The sequence below is a fragment of the Hypanus sabinus genome, chromosome 11 (genome assembly GCF_030144855.1).
Source record: "Hypanus sabinus isolate sHypSab1 chromosome 11, sHypSab1.hap1, whole genome shotgun sequence".
Taxonomy (NCBI): Eukaryota; Metazoa; Chordata; class Chondrichthyes; order Myliobatiformes; family Dasyatidae; genus Hypanus; species Hypanus sabinus.
Genome location: NC_082716.1, coordinates 111661973 through 111684271, shown reverse-complemented (window position 1 = coordinate 111684271; position 22299 = coordinate 111661973). Strand labels below are relative to the sequence as shown.

Sequence of the window (22299 nt, the reverse complement as noted above, 5' to 3'; positions counted from 1 at the left end):
TACATCACAGGTCATGTGCGTCACTTCACGGGGTAAAGCCGTCCCAACCGTTGAACACATCTACATGAACTGCTGTCATAGGAAAGCTGCATCCATCACCGGAGATCCCCACCACCCAGGATGTGCCCTTTTCTCAGGTAGAAAATATTCACACCACCAGGTTCAAGAACAGTTGCTACCCCCCCAACACCAGGCTCTTGAACAAAGGAGTTAGCCACACTTATCTGTTGAGATGTTCCCTCAACCAATGATCTCACTTTAGGGACTCTTTATCTCTTATTTCATGCTCTCGTTATTTATTGACATTTGCACAGTTTGTTGCCTCCTATGCTCTTGATCTTTCATTGATCCCGTTTACAGTTACTATTCTATAGATTTACTGAGTATGCCTGCAGGAAAATGAATCTCAGAGTTGTACACTATGTGGTGACAAATATATGAACTTTGAACAGGTGATGACAATCAACCAAATTATTAATTTGACAATAACTGCAGCAAAATGGTTCTCTAAGACAATTTCTGGAATGAAACAGCTGTTAAAGGATGGACCGGCGTTGGAGAGGGTCTAGGGGACAATGACTCTGGGAGTGAAAGGGATAACATATGAGAAGCATCTGAGGGCTCTGGGCCTGTGCTCACTGGAGTTTAGAAAAACAGGGGTGATCCATCATCAGGGAGCTCCAAGACCCAGGTCATGTTCCCTTCTAGCTGCCTTCAGGTAGAAGGTACAAGAGCCTCAGGACCTCCACCACCAGGTTCAAGAACAGTTACTACCCCTCAATGATCAGGCTCTTGAATCAGAGGGAATAACTTCACTCAGCTTTACTTGCCCCCATCATTGAAATGTTCCCACAACCAGTGGACTCATTTTCAAGGACTCTTCAAATCTTACGTTCTTGATACTTATTGCTTAGTTATTTATTATTCTCTCTTAATTTCCGATTGCATTTGCGCCAAGAAAGCACATTTGCACGTTGTTGCCTTCTGCACTCTGGCTGAACGTCCCTGGTGGTGTGGTCTTTCATTGTGGTTTTTACATAAAATATACTATAAATTATTATGTGTAAATTTTTTAAAATAGTAAGTAGTGCACAAAGAGAACAAAGGCAGTGTTCAAAGCTTCCGAGTTATTTCAGAAATCGGATGGAGCTGTACCCTAATCGTGGTGTTTGTGTCGACAGGCTCCTGTACTTTGTCCCTGATGGTAGCCATGAGCAAAGGACATGTTGTGGCAGATAGGCCTTTAATGACGGACGTTGCCTTTTTGGAGACTTCCTGGATGCTGGGGAGGCGAGTGCCCATGATGGAGCTGGCTGAGTTTACAACCCTCTGCAGCTTTTCCTGATCCTGTGCTGAGGCCCCTCCATGTCAGCCGGTGATGCAACCATGGTACATTTGTAGAAATTTGTCTTTGGTGACATACCAGACCTCCCCTTCTGTTGGAGAGAAAGCATACACCTCCTACTCTGGTTTTTCACCAACAATAATGACGGAATAGATGTTATTCTCTTTTTAAATAATGCCGAGAGGATCATACGGGTTGTTCCATGAAGGGTCAGTGTAATTGTCGGGGGAAAGCCGCTTGCGCCGTGCCGGTCACCGACTGGCCCTCGTGAAGGATGCAGCAGCTCGTTCCCATTGGTTGCCTCATGTGCGGCGGCTCCGGTGTCCGGTTTCAGGCGCCTCAGGGTGTAAGAGCAGCCGGTGAGGGAGGCCCGGTCTCTCTGCAGGCCACTCTTCACACTGAGGCCGCGACCAGTCACTGGGAAGGTAGGGTCCAGACCACAGCACTCCACACAATCGGGTTTAAAATCACCGGCAGCAGTACAATGCAATACATAATAATAGAGGAAAAAGACTGAATTATGGTGACTATATGTGTATGTGAGTGTGTGTATATATTAGTTTAATTAAAATAGGTGGTGCAAAAACATAAATGATAAAAAGTAGTGAGGTAGTGTTCATGGGTTCAACGTCCATTTAGAAGTCAGATGGCAGACGGGAAGAAGCTGTTCCTGAACAATTGAGTGTTGGTCTTCAGGATCCTGTACCTCCTCCCTGACAGTAGCAATGAGAAGAGGGCACGGCCTGGGTGGATACTGGGGAGGGTGATGGTGCAGACTAATTTGACAACTCTCTACTGTTTACTTCGATCCTGTGCAGTGACCCCTCAACACCACCCCCCCAGTGACGTAGCCAGTCAGAATGCTCTCCGTGGTACTGTAGAAATCCGCGAGTGTTTCAGGTGACAAATCAAATCTCCTCAAACTCCTAATGAAGTATAGCCTTCTCTATAGCTGCATCGATATGCTGGGACCAGGTTAGATCCTCAAAGACGTTGACAGCCAGCAACTTGAAATAGCTCACTTTTTCCACACCGATTGCTCTACGAGGGCTGAAGTCCACAATCGGCTCTTTGGCCTTACTGATGGAAGAGCTGTAGCATCACTCGACTAACTGATCCTAACTGTCCTAGCTAGCTGACCCTTTACACATTCTTAGCTAAGTATCTGCTTGTTGAATATTTAGTTTGGTAGTCTGTGTAACTTGGGAACTTTGGTTGAATATTTTACAGTTTCTAAATCAATGATTAATATACTTATTTGTGATCAATGTTTTCAGCCTCATTCACCAAACCCATGAACCTGCTTCCACATTACACAGGTAATCAGCAGGATGCACCTCAACTTACCTGCTGACGCAGTAGTAACCAATCAGCTGGAAGATGCTGGTAAACCCCAGGTAGGAACGTTCCAGGTAATAAACTGCATGAAAAAAATAAATGATATTAACCTAGAATCTGATCCCACAAATGAACACACTGGCCTGAAGAATGTTTACAGCATAAATAGGCAAAAAGTGAATGCTTACCCTCTGGTGTTAGACATTTCTACCCTGGGAAACAGATACTCCCTGTCCACTCTATCTATGCCTCTCATAATCTTATAAACCTCCATCAGATCATCCCTCAGCATCCACTCCTCCAGAGAAAACAACCCAAGTTTGTCCAGCCTCTCGTGATAGCACATGCCCCTCTGAACCAGGCAGCGTCCTGGTAAACCTCTTCTGCACCCTCTCCAAAGCCTCTACATCCTTCCTGTAGTGGGGCGACCTGAATTATATTTGTACACATGAAGGTGATAAATAACCGTGAATCTGATTGAAATGTGAGTCTCTCCTGTTTTGAAATTCAGGAACAACTACCCCTGAGTGATCTTAAGGGGCCAGCAGGGGTCGAGTATTATCAGAAACAGGTTTAATATCACTAGGATATGTCGTGAAATTGATTAATTTTGCGGGAGCGGTACAATGTAATACATGACAAATGTAGAAAAAGCTGTAATACACTAAGTATATATATGTATATTAAATTGTTATATTAAATAAGTAGTGCAAAAACAGAAATAAAAAGGGAGTGAGGTAGTGTTCATGGGTTCAATGTCCATTCTGAAATCGGATGGCAGAGGGGAAGAAGCTGTCCCTGAATCATTGAGTGTGTGTCTTCAGGCTCCTGTACCCCCTCCCTGATGGTAGCAATGAGATGAGGGTGTGTCCTGGGCGGAGGGGGCCTTAATGATGTATGCCTTTTTGAGGCATCAGTCCTTGAAGAAGTCCTGGATACACGGAGGATAGTGCCCATGATGGAGCTGACTAAGTTTATAGTTGTCTGTAGCTTCCTTTGATCCTGTGTGGTAGCCCCCCCCCCCCCACCCACCCCATAGCAGAGGGTGATGCAGCCATTCAAAATGCTCAAGCCCATTTCAACATGAACAATGACAGGGCAGACAGCTAACCCTAACTTCTCTCACCTCAGGTCAGCAATCTCTGTACCACAGGGCCCACAGCAAGGAATGGAAAGTTTCAACAACTGGTGTAACAAGGAGGGGCTCTCTTGTCCAAGCTCAAGTTTACCAGCAAAGGAAACAACATTCCTGTGGGCTAAGATGCTCAACACAGTATATATAACTCGTTTGCAAAGCATAGAGTCATAGAAGAGTATAGCAGAGAAACCTTCAGCCCATCTAGTCCATGCTGAACCATTTAAACTGCCCACTCCCATCAACCTGCACTGGGACCATGTCCCTCCATACTCCTAACATCCATGTACCCATCCAAACTTCTCTTAAATGTTGAAATCAAACTCGCATTCACCCCTTGTCCTGGCAGCTTGTTCCGCGCTCTCACCACACTCTGAGTGAATACGCTTTCCCTCATGTTCTCCTTAAACTTTTCACCTTTCACCCTTGAACCATGACCTCTGGTTGTAGTCCCACCCAACCTCAGTGGAAAAAGTCTGCTTGCATTTACCCTATCTATACCCCTCATAATTTTGTATGTCTCTATCAAAACCTCTCTCAATCTTCTGCCTTCCAAGGGATAAAGTGCTAACCTATTCAATCTCTTCATAAAACTCAGGTCTTCCAGTCCTCTAACTTATTTACATCTTTCCTGTAGGTAGGTGACTAAAACTGCACACAATACTCCACCAACATTTCCATACAACTTCAACATGAAGTATTATTAACACAAACAAATAAACAATTAATAAAAAATATTCCAGTGATGATTGAGTTATGACAAATCTTTCCCCTCTCACTGGAAGCTTGAAATTGTGCAGATGACAGAGTGCAAAACTCAAGAATGGAAAGTTGGTACATGGAATATGTGGTTAAGTGGTTTCAGTGCCGGCGAACCGGGTCCAATTCCTGTCACTGCCCGTAGGGAGCTTGTATATTCTCCTCATAACATCAGGAGTGTTACATTCTGTTCTGGTCGCCCCACTACAGGAGGGATGTTGAGGCTCTGGAGAGGGTGCAGAAGAGGTTCACCAGGATGCTGCCTGGTTCAGAGGGCTCGTGCTATCACGAGAGGCTGGACAAACTTGGGTTGTTTTCTCTGGAGTGTCGGAGGCTGAGGGGAGATCTGATGGAGGTTTATAAGCTTATGAGAGGCATAGATAGAGTGGACAGGGAATATCTGTTTCCCAGGGTGAAATGTCCAATACCAGAGGACATGCATTGAGGGTGAGAGGGGAAGGTTCAAGGGGGATGTGAGGGGTAAGTTTTTTACTCAGGGAGTGGTGGATGCCTGGAATGTGCTGCCTGGGACGGTGGTAGAGGCAAACACATCAGAGGCTTTTCAGAGACGTTTGGATAGGCAGATGGATGTGAGGAGGATGGAGGGATGTGGACATGGTGTAGGGAGGAGGGTTTAGTGTTTGGGTCTGATCTGCTATTTAGCTTGTCCAGCACAATATTGTGGGCTGAATGGCCTGTTCCTCAGATATACTCTTGTGCTGTACCATGTTCTAATCTCTTCAACATTGAAATCGAACTCGCATTCACCACTTGTGCTGGCAGCTCGTTCCACACTCCCACCACCCTGTGAGTGAAGAAGTTTCCCCCCCATGCTCCCCTTAAACTTCTCACCTTTCACCCTTGAACCATGACCTCTGGTTGTAGTCCCACCCAACCTCAGTGGAAAAAGTCTGATTGCATTTACCCTATCTATACCCCTCATAATTTTGTATATCTCTATCAAATCTCCTCTCAGTCTTCTGTATTGCAAGGAATAAAGTCCTAACTATAGACAATAGACAATAGGTGCAGAAGTAGACCATTCGGCCCTTCGAGCCTGCACCACCATTCTGAGATCATGGCTGATCAACTACTATCAATACCCAGTCCCTGCCTTGTCCCCAGATCCCTTGATTCCCCTATCCATCAGATATCTATCTAGCTCCTATCTAACCTATTCAGTCTTTCCTTTTAACTGAGGTCCTCCAAACCCAGCAGCATGCTTATACTCTTTCAAACTTATTTACGTCTTTCCTGTAGGTAGGTGACCAAATCTGCACACAACACTCCAAACTGGCCTCACCAATGTCTTCTACAACTTCAAGATAACATCCCATCTCTTGTATTCAGTACTTTGATTTATGAAGGCCAATGTGCCGAAAGCTTTATTTTTAATCAACTCATCAACCTGTGACACCACTAGGAATGAATTATGGACCTGTATTCTGAGATCCCTTTGTTCTACTGAACTCCTCAGTGTCCGACCGTTCACTGTGTAAGACCAACCTTGGTTGGTCCTTCTGAAGGCCAAAACCTCTCTACTGTGAATGCCCACAAGGAAATGTATTTCAGGATACTATATGGTGACCTATAATAATAAATCTATAAATTAATAATAAATTTATAAAATAAATTTATTTTTTTGATAATAAATTTACATTGAACTTTGAGCAGTGTTCAAAGAGCAGCCAATTACATACAGCCAGATGTCTGTCAGATTGAAATATAACCGGGGACCAGAGGCAGGAATCGCTTCAGCCCAGAGATACCCAGGCCATTTACAGCTGACCTTATCACTGACAAAAACATCAGCGGATGATCTAAATCTGAAAGTTAAACATGTGAGAAGCACTCAGTTGGCCAGGCGGCATGTTGAAAAGAGAGACAAAGTTAATGTGTCAGGTCAAGCACCCTTCAGCAAAACATTAACACAAGAGATGCTGCAGACACAACACATACAAAATGCCGGAGGAACTCAGCAGGTCAGACAGTGTCTATGGACAGAGCAACACACACAAAATGCTGGAGGAACTCAGCAGATCAGACAGTGTCTGTGGACAGAGTATCACACACAAAATGCTGGGGGAACTCAGCAGGTCAGACAGTGTCTACAGACAGAGTAACACACACAAAATGCTGGAGGAACTCAGCAGGTCAGACAGTGTCAATGGTCAGAGTAACACACAAAATGCTGGAGGAACTCAGCAGGTCAGACAGTGTCTATGGACAGAGTAACACACACAAAATGCTGGAGGAACTCAGCAGATCAGACAGTGTCAGTGGACAGAGTAACACACAAAATGCTGGAGGAACTCAGCAGATCAGACAGTGTCTATGGACAGAGTAACACACACAAAATGCTGGAGGAACTCAGCAGGTCAGACAGAGTCTATGGTCAGAGTAACACACACAAAATGCTGGAGGAACTCAGCAGATCAGACAGTGTCTGTGGACAGAGGAACACACACAAAATGCTGGAGGAACTCAGCAGGTCAGACAGTGTCTATGGTCGGAGTAACACACAAAAAATGCTGGAGGAACTCAGCAGGTCAGACAGTGTCTATGGCTATCGTAGGGACAGAAATGTGGGCAGAGGAGGTGGGGTGGCCCTGTTGGCGAGGAATGAGATTCAGTCCTTTGCAAGGGGGGACATAGGGTCAGGAGAAGTAGAGTCTGTGTGGATAGAATTGAGGAACAGTAAGGGCAAAAAGACCCTAATGGGTGTTGTCTACAGGCCACCAAACAGTAGCATGGATATTGGGTGCAAGTTGAATAGGGAGTTAACATTGGCATGTGGCAAAGGTAATGTCGCAGTAGTTATGGGGGATTTCAACATGCAGGTGAACTGGGAGAATCAGGTTGGTGCTGGACCCCAGGATAGGGAGTTTGTAGAGTGCCTACGGGATGCATTCTTGGAACAGCTTGTACGAGAGCCGACCAGGGACAAGGCTATTCTGGATTTAGTGTTATGTGATGAACAGGATTTGATAAGTGATCTTGAAGTAAAGGAGCCATTAGGAGGTAGTGATCATAATATGGTAAGCTTTTATCTGCAATTTGAGAAGGATAAGGGCAGCTCGGAGGTGTCAGTGTTGCAGATGAACAGGGAAAACAATGGAGCCATGAGGGAGGAGCTGGCCAAAGTTGACTGGACAGATATCCTAGCAGAAAAGACAGTGGAACAGCAATGGCAGGTATTCTTGGGAATAATGCACAAGGTGCAAAATCAGTTCATCCCCCAGAGAAGGAAGGATTCAAAGGGGGGAAAGGGGCCACAGTGGTTGACAAAGGAAGTCAGAGATTGCATAGCATTAAAAAAAAGGAAGTATGACAGAGCTAAGGTGAGTGGGAGGACAGATGATTGGGAAGTTTTTAAGGAACAACAGAACTTAACTGAGAAGGCAATACGTGGAGAAAAAATGAGGTAGCCAGGAATATAAAGGAAGATAGCAAAAGCTTTTTTAGGTATGTGAAGAGAAAGTTAAGAACAATGTTGGGCTCTTGAAAAATGAATTGGGTGAAATTGTTACTGGAAACAGAGAAATGGCAGAAGAATTTAATGAGTACTTTAGATCTGTTTTCACTAAGGAAGACACAAGCAATCTCCCAGATGTATGGATGGGCCAAGGACATAGGGTAACAGAGGAAATGAAACAGATTGACATTAGGAAGGAAATGGTGATGAGAAGACTGATGGGACTGAAGGCTGACAAATCCCCAGGTCCAGATGGTCTGCATCCTAGGGTACTAAAGGAGGTGGCCCTGGAAATTGCGGATGCATTGGTAATCATTTTCCAATGTTCCTTAGATTCAGGATCAGTTCCTGAGGATTGGAGAATGGCTAATGTTATCCCACTTTTTAAGAAAGGAGGGAGGGAGAAAACAGAGAACTATCGAACTGTCAGCCTGACATCAGTGGTGGGTAAGATGCTAGAGTCCATTATTAAGGATGAAATAGTGGCATATCTAGATAGCAGTGATAAGATTGGGCTGAGCCAGCATTGATTTACCAAGGGCAAATCATGCTTGACTAATCTATTGGAGTTTTTCGAGGATGTAACCAGAAAGTTAGACGGGGGAGATCCAGTGGATGTAGTGTACCTCGATTTTCAGAAGGCATTTGATAAGGTCCCATATAGGAGATTGGTGGGTAAAGCTCAGGGCATCGGGGGGAAGACATTGACATGGATAGAAAACTGGTTGGCAGATAGAAAGCAAAGGGTAGCAGTGAATGGGTGTTTCTCGGAATGGCAGGTGGTGACTAGTGGGGTGCCACAGGGTTCGGTATTGGGACCACAGCTGTTTACAATTTTCGTCAACAATTTAGATGAAGACATTGAGAATAACATCAGCAAATTTGCTGATGATACTAAGCTGGGTGGCAGTGTGACATGTGATGAGGATGTTAGGAGAATTCAGGGTGACTTGGATAGGCTGGGTGAGTGGGCAAATACTTGGCAGATGACGTTTAATGTGAATAAGTGTGAGGTTATCCACTTTGGGAGTAAGAACAGGAAGGCAGATTATTATCTGAACGGTGTAAAGTTAGGTAAGGGAGAAATACAAAGAGATCGCGGAGTCCTTGTTCATCAGTCACTGAAGGTGAATGAGCAAGTGCAGCAGGCAGTGAAGAAGGCTAATGGAATGTTGGCCTTTTTTACAAAGGGAATTGAGTACAAGAGCGAGGAAATCCTCTTGCATTTGTACAGAGCCCTGGTGAGACCACACCTGGAGTATTGTGTACAGTTTTGGTCTCCAGGGTTAAGGAAGGACATCCTGGCTGTAGAGGAAGTGCAGCGTAGGTTCACGATGTTAATTCCTGGGATGTCTGGACTGTCTTACGTAGAGAGATTAGAGAGACTGGGCTTGTACACGCTGGAATTAAGGAGATTGAGAGGGGATTTGATTGAAACATATAAGATTATTAAGGGATTGGACAAAATAGAGGCAGGAAATATGTTCCAGATGCTGGGAGAGTCCAGTACCAGAGGGCATGGTTTGAGAATAAGGGGTAGGTCATTTAGGACAGAGTTAAGGAAAAACTTCTTCTCCCAGAGAGTTATGGGGGTCTGGAATGCATTGCCTCGGAAGGCAGTGGAGGCCAATTCTCTGGATGCTTTCAAGAAGGAGCTAGATAGGTATCTTATGGATAGGGGAATCAAGGGATATGGGGACAAAGCAGGAACTGGGTATTGATAGTAGTTGATCAGCCATGATCTCAAAATGGCGGTGCAGGCTCGAAGGGCCAAATGGTCTACTTCTGCACTTATTGTCTATTGTCTATTGACAGTGCAATGCATACAAAATGCCGGAGGAACTCAGCAGGTCAGACAGTGTCTATGGACAGAGTAACGCACACAAAATGCTGGAGGAACTCAGCAGGTCAGACAGTGTCTATGGTCAGAGTAACACACACAAAATGCTGGAGGAACTCAGCAGGTCAGACAGTGTCTATGGTCAGAGTAACACACACAAAATGCTGGAGGAACTCAGCAGGTCAGACAGTGTCTATGGTCAGAGTAACACACACAAAATGCTGGAGGAACTCAGCAGGTCAGACAGTGTCTATGGTCAGAGTAACACACACAAAATGCTGGAGGAACTCGGCAGGTCAGACAGTGTCTATGGACAGAGGAACACACACAAAATGCTGGAGGAACTCAGCAGGTCAGACAGTGTCCATGATCAGAGTAACACACACAAAATGCTGGAGGAACTCAGCAGGTCAGACAGTGTCTATGGACAGAGTAACACACACAAAATGCTGGAGGAACTCAGCAGGTCAGACAGTGTCCATGATCAGAGTAACACACACAAAATGCTGAAGGAACTCAGCAGGTCAGACAGTGTCTGTGGACAGAGTAACACACACAAAATGCTGGAGGAACTCAGCAGGTTACGCAGTGTATGTGGACAGGTATCAAACCAAGTCCCTTCCCCGTGACCAATAATTTTAATTTCCATTCCCATTCCCATTCTGACATGTCAGTCCGTGGCCTCCTCTTGTGCCCAGATGAGGCCACTCTCAGTGTAGAAGAACACCACCTTATTCTCCATCTGGGTGGTCTTCAACCTGATGGCATAAATATCGATTTCTCATCCTGGTGACAAAAATTACCTCCCCTTATCTTCTTCAGTTCCCCAATGGCTTCTTACTTCGACCTGCCTATTACCTCCCCCGGTCCCCTCCTCCTTCCCTTCCTCTCATGGCCCTCTTCTCCTATCAGATTCCTTCCTCTTCAGCTGTTCACCTTTCGCGCACAACTGGCGTCACCCATCACCCCCAACCTTTTTATTCTGGCGTCTTCCCCCTTCCTTTCCAGCTGAAGAAGGGTTTCTGGTCCGAACGACTGTTTATCCTTTTCCACAATTGCTGCCCAACTTGCTGAGTTCCTGCAGTTAGTCAGCAGAACACTAATGAGTATTTCTTTTGGGGGCGGTGGTGGGGTGGGGTTGTTGAGGTGACTCAGGTCCACAAGGGAGGGATCCTTATAACAATATGTTTTCAATATTTTCCACTTTTTGGATCTCATGTGTCACTCAGAATCAGATTATTTCCTTACGTTACACAGGGAAACTTCCTCCCCCAGTCCCTGAACCATATTTTTTCCTCTCACATGTAACACCCACACTTAACGTAATATGTGAAAGTAAATAACGCCTCCTGTCTTCTGGTGAACAGACATACCTATCGTTGTATTATTCTTAAAACTTTTTTTCCACTCATTTTTCCTCTTGCAAATTTATTTTGACAGTTTCAGAAATAGGGTGATTTAATTCATTCTAGCTTTGTTTTTAAAGCTCTCCGAAAACCACTGAGTGTAGAATTCACTCATTCCAGAGGTCCCGGCTTTAAGCACGTGGTATCTGACAAGGTCAAGCATTTCCAGGCTAGTATGGCCACGGCGCATCGATCGGCCTTCCTAAATCAAAGACCGAGTACAGGAGGTGGGATGTACGATGAAGTTGGACACAACGTTGATGAAGCTCAATTTGGAGTATTGGGTGCAGTTTTGGTCGCCTACCTGCAGGAAAGATGTAAATAAAGTTGGAAGAGTACAGAGAAAATTTATAAGGATGTTGCCAGCTCTGAAAGGCCTCAATGATAAAGAAAGATTGAAAAAATTAGAACTTGTAACGTCGAAGGTTGAGAGGAGATTTGACAGAGTTATACAAAATTATGAGGGGTATAGACAGCGTAAATGCCAGCAGGCTTTTTCCACTGAGCTTGGGGTGGGTCTACAACTAGAGGTCAAGGGTGAAAGGTGAGAAGTTTAAAGGGGACATGAGGGTGTGGTGAACTACATATACCTGTCTGGACGCGCCTCCCCCCCCCCCCCGCTGACTGCTCCTGTGGCTCCTCCCACCGACCCCGGTATAAAGGCGATTGGCGGCACAGCCCCGGCCTCAGTCTCCAGGATGTTGTGTGGTGGTCACTTGCTGCTTGTGCTTTCTTCCAGCCAATAAAAGCCTACCTTAACTCACGTCTCAGAGTTATTGATGGTGCGTCAGAGGGGAGACATTTTCACTCGGAGGGTGGTGAATGAGCTGCCAGCCCAATTGGGAAATGTGGGGTCGATTTCAATGTTTAACAGCAGTTTGGATAGCTACATGGATGGTAGGGGTATGGAGGGCTATGGTCATGGTGCAGGTGGCTGGGAGTGGGCAGTTGAAATGGTTTCAGCATGGGCAAAGGTTCTGCTTCTGTGCCGTACTCCTCAGCAAGCTGATGTCCACGTTGCAGGCTCTCTCTCTCCACATATCTGGTGAACCCAAAGGAATGGCAGAGACCGATACAGTTTGGCACCAGTAGCATTGCAGGAGTTGCCAGTCAGCATTGAACTCAACGTAGGACTGCCTTAGGGACTCCAGCTCCAGATATTTCCCTCAGAGTTTACTCCCGAAGCCTTCCCCGTGAGTGGGTATAACAGCAAGGGGCAGCGGAGGTTGGAGATTGAAGATCTCCTTCCCCTAGGTGAGCTGCGTACCATGGCTGATGAGCCTCTGTCACCCGAAACAACTGGTTTTAAGACACCAGTAACCGCCTTTGCTCCTTCTCTCAGTAGAAATGGTTTCCTCAGGCTTAGTAACTCTGCCACACATCAAGGCCAGGAGCTGGACTTGGTTGTCAGAGGCTATTGGTGGTGCATGCCCCTGGGAGGTTTTAATAGGTAGTGGGAGCTTGTCCCCATTACCACCCCCAGCTATAAAAACCTTAAGGCACTATCAACACTAACCTTAGAGCAATCCCATTGATCAAACTCTTCCACTTACTTCTGAAATAACCTCTCATCAACTGTCCGCAGCCTCCTTCACTCACCAACACTCGGGGACAAGCCATAGAGAGCAATTAACTTGCTAAACCCAATGTCATAGAACACAGAACATGGACGAGTACGGCACAACAGAGGAACAGGCCATTCGGCCCACAATGTTGTGCAAACCAAAAACACACACTAATAGAAATGTAGAAAACCTACAGCACGATACAGGCCCTTCAGCCAACAATGCTGTGCCAAACATGTCCCTACCTTAGAAATTACTAGGCTCACCCATAGCCCTCTATTTTCCTAAGCTCCATGTACGTATCCAAAAGTCTCTTAAAAGACCCTATCGTATCCGCCTCCACCACCATTGCCGGCAGCCCATTCCACACACTCACCGCTCTCTGAGTAAAATAGTTACCACTGACATCTCCTCTGTACCTGCTCCCCAGCACCTTAAACCTGTGTCCTCTTGTGGCAGCCATTTCAGCCCTGGGAAAAAGCCTCTGGCCATCTAAACGATCAATGCCTTTCATCATCTTATACACCTCTATCAAGTCACCTCTCATCCTCCGTCGCTTCGAGGAGAAAAGGCCGAGTTCACTCAACCTATTCTCTTAAGGCATGCTCCCCAATCCAGGCAACATCCTTGTAAATCTCCTCTGCACCCTTTCTATGGCTTCCACATCCTTCCTGTAGTGAGGTGACCAGAACTGAGCACAGTACTCCAAGCGGGTCTGACCAGGGTCCTATATAGCTGCAACATTACCTCTCGGCTCCTAAATTCAATTCCATGATTGATGAAGGCCAATACACCGTATGTCTTCTTAACCACAGTCAACCTGCACAGCTGCTTTGAGCGTCCTATGGACTCGGACCCCAAGATCCCTCTAATCCTCCACACTGCCAAAAGCCTTACCATTACTACTATATTCTGCCATCATATTTGACCTACCAAAATGAACCACCTCACACTTAGCTGGATTGAACTCCATCTCCCACTTCTCAGCCCAGTTTTGCATCCTATCAATGTCCCACTGTAACCTCTGACAGCCCTCCACACTATCCACAATACCTCAAACCTTTGTGTCATCAGCAAATTTAATAACCCATCCCTCCACTTCCTCATCCAGGTCATTTATAAAAATCACGAAGAGGAAGGGTCCCAGAACAGATCCCTGAAGCACTCCACTGGTCACCAGCCTCCATGCAGAATACATCCCATCTACAACCACTTTTTGCCTTCTGTGGGCAAGACAGTTCTGGATCCACAAAGCAATGTCTCCTTGGATCCCATGCCTCCTTACTTTCTCAATAAGCCTTGCATGGGGTCCCTTATCAAACGCCTTGCTGAAATCCATGTACACTACATCTGCTGCTCTACCTTCATCAATGTGTTTAGTCACATCCTCAAAATATTCAATCAGGCTCGTAAGGCACGACCTGCCCTTGACAAAGCCATGCTGACTATTCCTAATCATATCCCTCTCCAAATGTTCATAAATCCTGCCTCTCAGGATCTTCTCCATCAGCTTACCAACCACTGAAGTAAGACTCACTAGTCTATAATTTCCTGGACTGTCACTACTCCCTTTCTTGAATAAAGGAACAACATCCGTAACCCTCCAATCCTCAGGAATCTCTCCCGTCCCCATTGATGATGCAAAGATCATTGCCAGAGGCTCAGCAATCTCCTCCCTCACCTCCCACAGTAGCCTGGTGTATATTTTGTCCGGTCCCGGTGACTTATCTAACTTAATGCTTTCCAAAAGCTCTAACACATCCTCTTTCTTAATATCTACATGCTCAAGCTTTTCAGTCTGCTGCAAGTCATCACTACAATTACCAAAATCCTTTTCCATAATGAATACTGAAGCAAAGTATTCATTAAGTACCTCTGCTATTTCCTCTGGTTCCATACACACTTTCCCACTGTCACACTTGATTGGTCCTATTCTTTCACATCTTATCCTCTTGCTCTTCACATACTTGTAGAATGCCTTGGGGTTTTCCTTAATCCTGCCTGCCATGGCCTTCTCATGGCCCCTTCTGGCTCTCCTAATTTCCTTCTTAAGCTCCTTCCTATTAGCCTCATAATCTTGTAGATCTCTAACATTACCTAGCTCTCTGAACCTTTTGTAAGCAATTCTTTTCTTCCTGACTAGATTTATTACAGCCTTTGTACACCACGGTTCCTGTACCCTACCAGAACTTCCCTGTCTCATTGGAACGTACCTATATAGAATTCTACACAAATATCCCCTGAATATTTGCCACATTTCTTCCGTACTTTTCCCTGAGAACATCCGTTTCCAATTTAAGCTTCCAATTTCCTGCCTGATTGCCTCATAATTCCCCTTACTCCAATTAGACACTTTTCTAACTTGTCTGTTCCTATCTCTCTCCAATGCTATTGTAAATGTATTGCGAGGTGAGTGGGCAGCAGTCTGTGCCAGGACAAAGGTAAGCCCTAGCCGGCCGGCTCTCCTGTCCATTCTACTCTCCAATCTTGGCTTGCTGAGGGAACCGGGCCTGCAGGCCTCGGAGTCGCCTGATACCGGTGGCCGGAGTTGGGGACATTGTGAGTGGTGTGCGAGGAAGTGGAAGCGAGGCGAGCGGGCAGGAGTCCGTGCCAGGAGAAAGGCAAGCCCTAGCCGGCTGGATCTCTCATCCATTCTGCTCTCCAATGGATATTAAATTGGACTACATCTGTGGCAACAAAATACTGGGTGAGAGGACAGAAATGGACAGAATCCCAGACGCCGCCATTCAGCTGATTATTTAAGTAACAGATTTTCCCCCAAACCATCGGACTACCAACCCACTGCCCTCTGCTGTGCCTATTGTCTTGTTTATTATTTATTGTAATGCCTGCACTGTTCTGTGTACTTTATGCAGTCCTGGGTAGGTCTGTAGTCTAGTGTAGCTTTCTCTGTTGGTTTTTTTTACATAGTTCAGTCTAGTTTTTGTACTGTGTCATGTAACACCACGGTCCTGAAAAACATTGTCTCATTTTTACTGTGTACTGTACCAGCAGTTATGGTCGAAATGACAATAAAAGTGACTTGACGATCAAAGGAGACAGAATAATGATCACTATTGCAAGATGCTCTCCCACTGAGAGACCAGACGCCTGACCAGGTTCATTTCCCAATACCAGATCAAGTACAGCCTCTCCTCTTGTAGGCTTATCTACACACTGTGTCAAGAAACCTTCCTGAACACCCCTAACAAACTCCACCCCATTTAAATCTCTAAATAAAAAGCAAATCAGAAACACCCAAACACTAATCCCTCCTCCCTACACCATGTCCACATCCCTCCATCTTCCTCACATCCATGTGCCTATTCAAACGTCTCTGAAAAGCCTCTAATGTGTTTGCCTCTACCACCGTCCCAGGCAGCACATTTCAGGCATCCACCACTCTCTGAGTAAAAAACCTACCTTTCACATCCCCCTTGAACCTACCCCCTCTCACCCTCAATGCATGCCCTCTGGTATTAGACATTTCTACCCTGGGAAACAGATACTCCCTGTCCACTCTATCTATGCCTCTCATAACCTTGTAATCCTCTATCAGATCTCCCCTCAGCCTCCGACACTCCAGGGAAAACAACCCAGGTTTGTCCAGCCACGTCTTTGGGGCGTGGGAGGAAACAGGAAACTGGAGCACGCAAGAGAAACGCACACAGGCGGAGGGAGAATGCGCAAACTCCACAGACAGGCAGTGCCGGGAGTGAACTGGGGTCACAAGGGCTGTAGAGCCAAGTGGAGGATGAGAGGAGGGGATAAATAGGGTTCAGCGAAAGGGGCAGGGAAAGAGGAACAATAGGAAGTAGAGGGAAGAGAGTGTGACTGTGGAGAACAGAATGAAGTGAGAGAAGCAAGAAATCTGTAAGCGGGGGTTTAAGCAAGTATTGTGATGCTTTGATTGTATTAGATTGAGTAGAAATGTTTCTCACATGCACTCGGTGCCCACTTCATTAGGTACTCCTGCTTGCTAATGCAGATATCTAATTGGCTAATCATGTGGCAGCAACTCAGTCCATAAAAGCATGCAGACATGGTCAAGGGTTTCAACCCAAACATCAGAATGGGAAAGAAATGTGATCTAAGTGACTTTGACCGTGGAATGATTGTTGGTGCCAGGTGGGGTGGTTTGAGTATCTCAGAAACTGCTGATCTCCTGGGATTTTCACACACAACAGTATAGAGTTTACAGGGAATCATGTGAGAAGCACAATTAATATTCAGTGAGCTGCAGCTCTCTGAGAGAAAACATACCTTGTAAATGAGAGAGGTCAGAGAGAATGGCCAGACTGGTCCAAGCTGACAGGAAGGAACAGTAACCCAAATAACCATGTGTTACTATAATGAAGTGCAGAAGAGCATCTTTGAATTCACAACACCTCGAAGTGATGGGCCTTAGTTAGTGTCCTGGGTTACGGGGAGAATGCAGGAGAAGGGGTTGAGAGGGAAACTAAATCAGCCAGGATCGAACGATGGAGACGACTCAATGGGCCAAATAGTGCAATTCTGCTCCTATATCTTGTGGTCAGCATTCCCTGTATTTTATTTATATTTGCACAGACCAACCATTACTCCAAGTAGGAAATTGTTACACAGCCTGAAAAGTGCAGGGCACTTTACATTTCATTTATTTAAAATATGTATTTTATGTATATTTATCATGAAAATTTAAAAATCACATACTTTTGATTGTATTTATTAATTAAAGGGTATAATGAAGTTCAGCACAATGAAGAAAATCACAAGTAAACGAAATAAAATTCCAGCTTGGCGGCAACAGAGGCTACGTGCATAGGGGTACGAGGGGTGATTGATAGGTTCGTGGCCTTGGGTAGAAGGAGATGAGTTATACAGCTCTCGTTACATGCACATGCAGTTCAACTATTTGAGTGATTATGCAGGAAGTTTGAAGTTAACTCATCGGGGTGATGGATAAGTTCGTGGCCTGAGGTAGAAGGATTAAGTGTGTAAATGTAGGAGGGGACAATGATGAAAAATAAACGTGCTAGGTTTTCTAAAATTGACTCCTTCTACCTTAGGCCACGAAGTTATTGATCACCTCTCGTATTTCAGTTACTGCGTGGCCTCGCACATACATGGCTGAGAGGGAAGAGTGTCAATCAGAGAGATGGTGTGTGTTTATGAGGGTGACCCCTGCTGTCTCTGAGCTTAACTGCCTCCCACGCACACTATTTCTGTAGTTCCTCCAGGTAAGCTGATGGAAGTAGTTGTGGAGGAAGGTTTACCTGAGCGTCTCTCCTTAATGATAAAATCCTCTGTTTCATAGGTCCCGTGTTCCAAACGGACTGTCAGGATCTTACTTCGTCCACAGTTATTATTCCAAACCAGAAATGCCTGGAATTATAGAGAATCAGGTTTAATATCATCGACGTTAACTTTACGGCAGCAGTACAATGAAATACATGATAAATAAATATCGAGGAAAAAACTGAGGAGAGTAAAGAAGTGAGGAGGTATTCATGCCATTTTGAAATTGAATGGTAAGGGGAAAGGAGTTGCTTCTGTACCTTTAACTCTGATTCTTGTATTAAAATTATTTATAATGGGGGATTCATTCCCAAGATTTAATACATCATTATTACAATGGAAACCTGCTGGAATGGCACCTAGCACAACGGTTTACAGTACCGGCAATCCTGGTTCAATTCCCGCTGCTGCCTGTAAGGAGTTTGTATGCTCTCCCCGTGACCACGTGGGTTTCCGCCAGTTTCCTCTCACAGTCTGAAGACGTATTAACAGGTCGTTGTAAATTGTCCCACAATTAGGCAGGAATTGGGAGAGTGCTGGACAGCTCAGCTCGAAGGGCCAGAAGGGCCTATTCTGTGCTGTATCTCAATAAATAACTAATAAACAGACAGAGATGCATCTATCCCACAGCAGAGATACGAAGGATACCGTGTGGGATGGCTTCCCCGGCTTCATTTACCCCTCAATGCATGTATTTGAGATGTTCTCCAGTCTTGGTAATTTACCTGCAAATGTTTTGTCACCCTACGAGGAGACATCATCAGTGTGCTGGCATGCCCCCAAATGCCTGGCCTTCATATACTTTTTAAAAATGTGTTTATTTTGCTCAGCCTAATCAAACTTACAATTTCCAGATACATTGACATTTCTTCCCTCACAGATATCAGCTATCAGAACACTTTCATCAAGATATAGACATCACCACCACATCCTATACAAAAGCCCTTATCAGTATAGCAGACAGGTTTACATCTACATACGGCAGAAAAGGTTGCCATGTTTTATGAAAACTATTTGTTTTTGAGTGTACCGTACATGTCAAAAAGTCCAAAGGAATGTATTCCATGATTAATTTATGCCAACCTAACAGTCCAGGGGCCTTAACGGATATCCAACAAAGTAAAATGTTCTTGAGCGATGGATCACTCTTCCCATTTCTTGGCTTGGCCGAAATATCCTTGCTCAAAATGAACATTCTTCCTCATCTGCTCTACCCAATACGAATGATACCAGTCATTTTTACCCAACAAATGCTTAAAAAAAGAAATGGCTGGTTTGTTTCTTTCATTTGGGACAAAAAAAGACCCTGTATTAAAATGTCTAAGTGACAGCTTCCCAGTAGTCTAGGGGGTCTGGATTTCCCAGACATAAAAAAATATCAATTAAGTTCCTTTTTATCTTACATGGTTGACTGGGTTTGCAGGGACCCCTCCTCAATTTGGCTAGACATTGAAGCTTCACAAGCAAAATGTCCTCTCACTAATTTGCTTTTCCTCAATAAGGTGAAACTAGTTGAGGAATATTGTCGCAATCCAATAACAATTAATACAGTCGGGGCTTGGAAGGCGATGCGACAAATTGAGGGCAACGCACCTTTGATGTACTTTTCAATCTGTTGATTCTGTGTCATTTCAGAAACTCGGCAGCGCTGTGGGGAGGAAACCTCATTGCTGATTGGTGGAGTGGTGAACTTTGTGTGTTGTGGCGCTCCTTGCGTCACAATTGAATTTCCGAAATGACGACCAATCCGCTGATGGATAGGTATATAAAGGCCAAGCATTCGGGGACACTCCACAATCGACAGCACACTGACAACGTCTCCTCGTATGGTGATGAAACGTTTGTGAGTAAATTGCCAAGATCGGAAAACAACTCAACCCAACCATCAACCACTTGAACTTCAATTTTTCCGAATAATATTTATTTTATTTTCTATTCAGAGATGCAGGCATCCAATTACAGCCATGTGGCCATTTAACCTGCTAGCCCATACATCTCTGGACTGTGGGAGGAAAACAGAACACCCGGAGGAAACCCACACGGTCACGGGGAGAACCTGCAAACTCCTCACAGACAGCAGCAGGAATTGAACCCAGGTCACTGGCGTTGTAATAGCATAACGCTAACTGCTACACTACCATACTGCCCCTGCACCATATTGCTGAAATATGTCGTACCCTCTCTTCTCCCCTCCCTCCTATCGATACAGAAGCCCAGAAGCTTGTAGCGCGGGCTCAAGGACAGCCTCTGTCCCGTTGCTGTAAGACGACTGAATGGACCTTTTGTATAATAAGAAGGACTCCTGACCTCACAACTTAACACATAGTAACCTGGCACCTTGTTGTCTGACTGCACTTTCTCTGTAACTGCCACACCTTATTCTGCATTCTTTATTGCTTTCTAGTTCATTAAGGTTGTTATAGCTGGAGATGGTAATGGGGACAAGCTCCCACTACAATGCTCCCAATGCCTTGCATCTCAAATAGCCCCTGACAACCAAGTCCAGCTCCCGGCGTTCACGTGTGGCTTAGCTACAGCCCGGTGGAACTGTTTCTACTGACAGGAGGGCCAAGGGTGGGTTACTGGCTCCTTAAAACCAGTCACTTGGGGCAGCTGGAGCTCATCATCTAGGAGGAGGAGAACTCTGATCTCAAACCTCCGCTACACCCACTCACGGGGAAGGCTTCAGGAGTAAACCCTGGCGGAAAAAACCGGAGCTGGAGTCCCTAAGGCAATCCTACGTTGATTTCAACGCTGACTGGCAACTCCTGCGATGCTGCTGCCTAACTGTATCAGTTTCTGCTGTTCCTTTGGATTCATCAGCTGTGTGGAGAGGGGGAGCCTGCTACGTGGGCAACAGCTCACTCTCCATATCGTACTGTCCTGGCTTGCTTATCTAACAGCTAGGATGCAACATCCATGGTCACCCCAGACCAATGGAGGCCTATTATTGCCTTCTACGATTTCTTCCTGAAATCTACTGACCTTCTCACCGAGAAACTCCTTAAACCTTCCAAACAGCATAGAAGTATATGCCAGAACGTAATCAATGGAGAACCAGCAGAGATCTGATGGACCAAAGGGTGATAAGAAAATGTGGAAAAGTCTGGAATATGGAATAATCAGGTGCCAAAGGTTTGAGATAGGATGAGAGGGGAGAGGCGGCTGTCAATCTTAACCCAGAGGGCGGTGAGAGGTTGGGACTCTCGGCTTGAAGGAGTGCTGGAGGTAGGAACTCTCTTCATACTTAGAGTACTGGGTGTGGATTGAGGAACCATGATCTACAGGGTTATGGGCCCTGGTTTAAAGGGTGGGATTAGGCTAGGAGTCTTTTCCAGTAAGAACACCGATAAGACCATAAGACAAAGGAACAGCACGAGGCCATTTGGCCCATTGAGTCTGCTCCACCATCCCACCCCTCTCAACCCTATTCCCATAACCTTTGGAGCCCTTCCTAATGAAGAATCTATCCTGTATATTAATATTATGAATTTATATTTACTGTATTTTTATTGTGTTCATTTTGATTATTGTGTTTACTTATGGTGCGTTGGATTCAGCCCAACAATCGTTTCATTCCTCTTTACACTCGAGTAATGAGGAATGACAATAAACAATCTTGAATCCAGAATCTATTGACCTCTGCCTTCAATGCACATGATGATTTGGCCTCCACGGATTCACCACCCTCTGGCTAAAGAAATTCCTCCCCATCTCTGTTCTATAGGGATATCCTTGTATTCTGAGGTTGTGCTGTCTCACTACCGGAAATATCATCTGCCATCTAGGCCATATGTACAGGAAAGGGTTCCGTCATCACCAGGAATCCCACCTACCCTGCTCATGGACTGTTTGTCCCACTCTCATTGGGGAGGAAGCTACTTGGCATCGATGTCAGTAGCTCAAAAACAGAGACTTTCCCCAAGCAGTAAGGCTGCTCAACACCTCCACTACTATTTTATTCTGTGCAGTGTAGTGTCACTTTATGGTCATGCAATCCTTCTATGTGTAGGAGCTTTCTTATGTATTTATAATTACTGTGTATTTGATTGTTATTTAGTTCTTTATCTTTGTGTTTTTGTGCTGAATCGGATCCAGAGTAACAATCATTTTGTTCTTACACTGGGGTTCAGGAAAAGACATTAAACTATCGTGAATC

General features: G+C 45.2%; 1 protein-coding gene and 1 long non-coding RNA gene across 3 annotated transcripts in view; one reads left to right on the top strand and one right to left on the bottom strand.

Annotated features, from left to right (window-relative positions):
* The window catches only part of LOC132402289 (ras and Rab interactor 3-like), a 109783-nt gene that overhangs the window by 70202 nt on the left and 17282 nt on the right, over positions 1-22299 (bottom strand). For both annotated transcript variants that reach the window (XM_059985143.1, XM_059985142.1), the window contains exons 3-4: positions 18119-18227; positions 2693-2765 (exon numbers count right to left, since the gene is read on the bottom strand). In XM_059985143.1, coding sequence (XP_059841126.1) covers positions 2693-2765; positions 18119-18227 — 182 coding nt within the window. The remainder of the gene's footprint in view (positions 1-2692; positions 2766-18118; positions 18228-22299) is intronic.
* LOC132402292 (uncharacterized) lies at positions 86-22227 on the top strand. The gene is made up of 3 exons (XR_009514875.1): positions 86-2742; positions 18160-18373; positions 19776-22227. It is a non-coding gene; the product is annotated as an uncharacterized LOC132402292 (long non-coding RNA).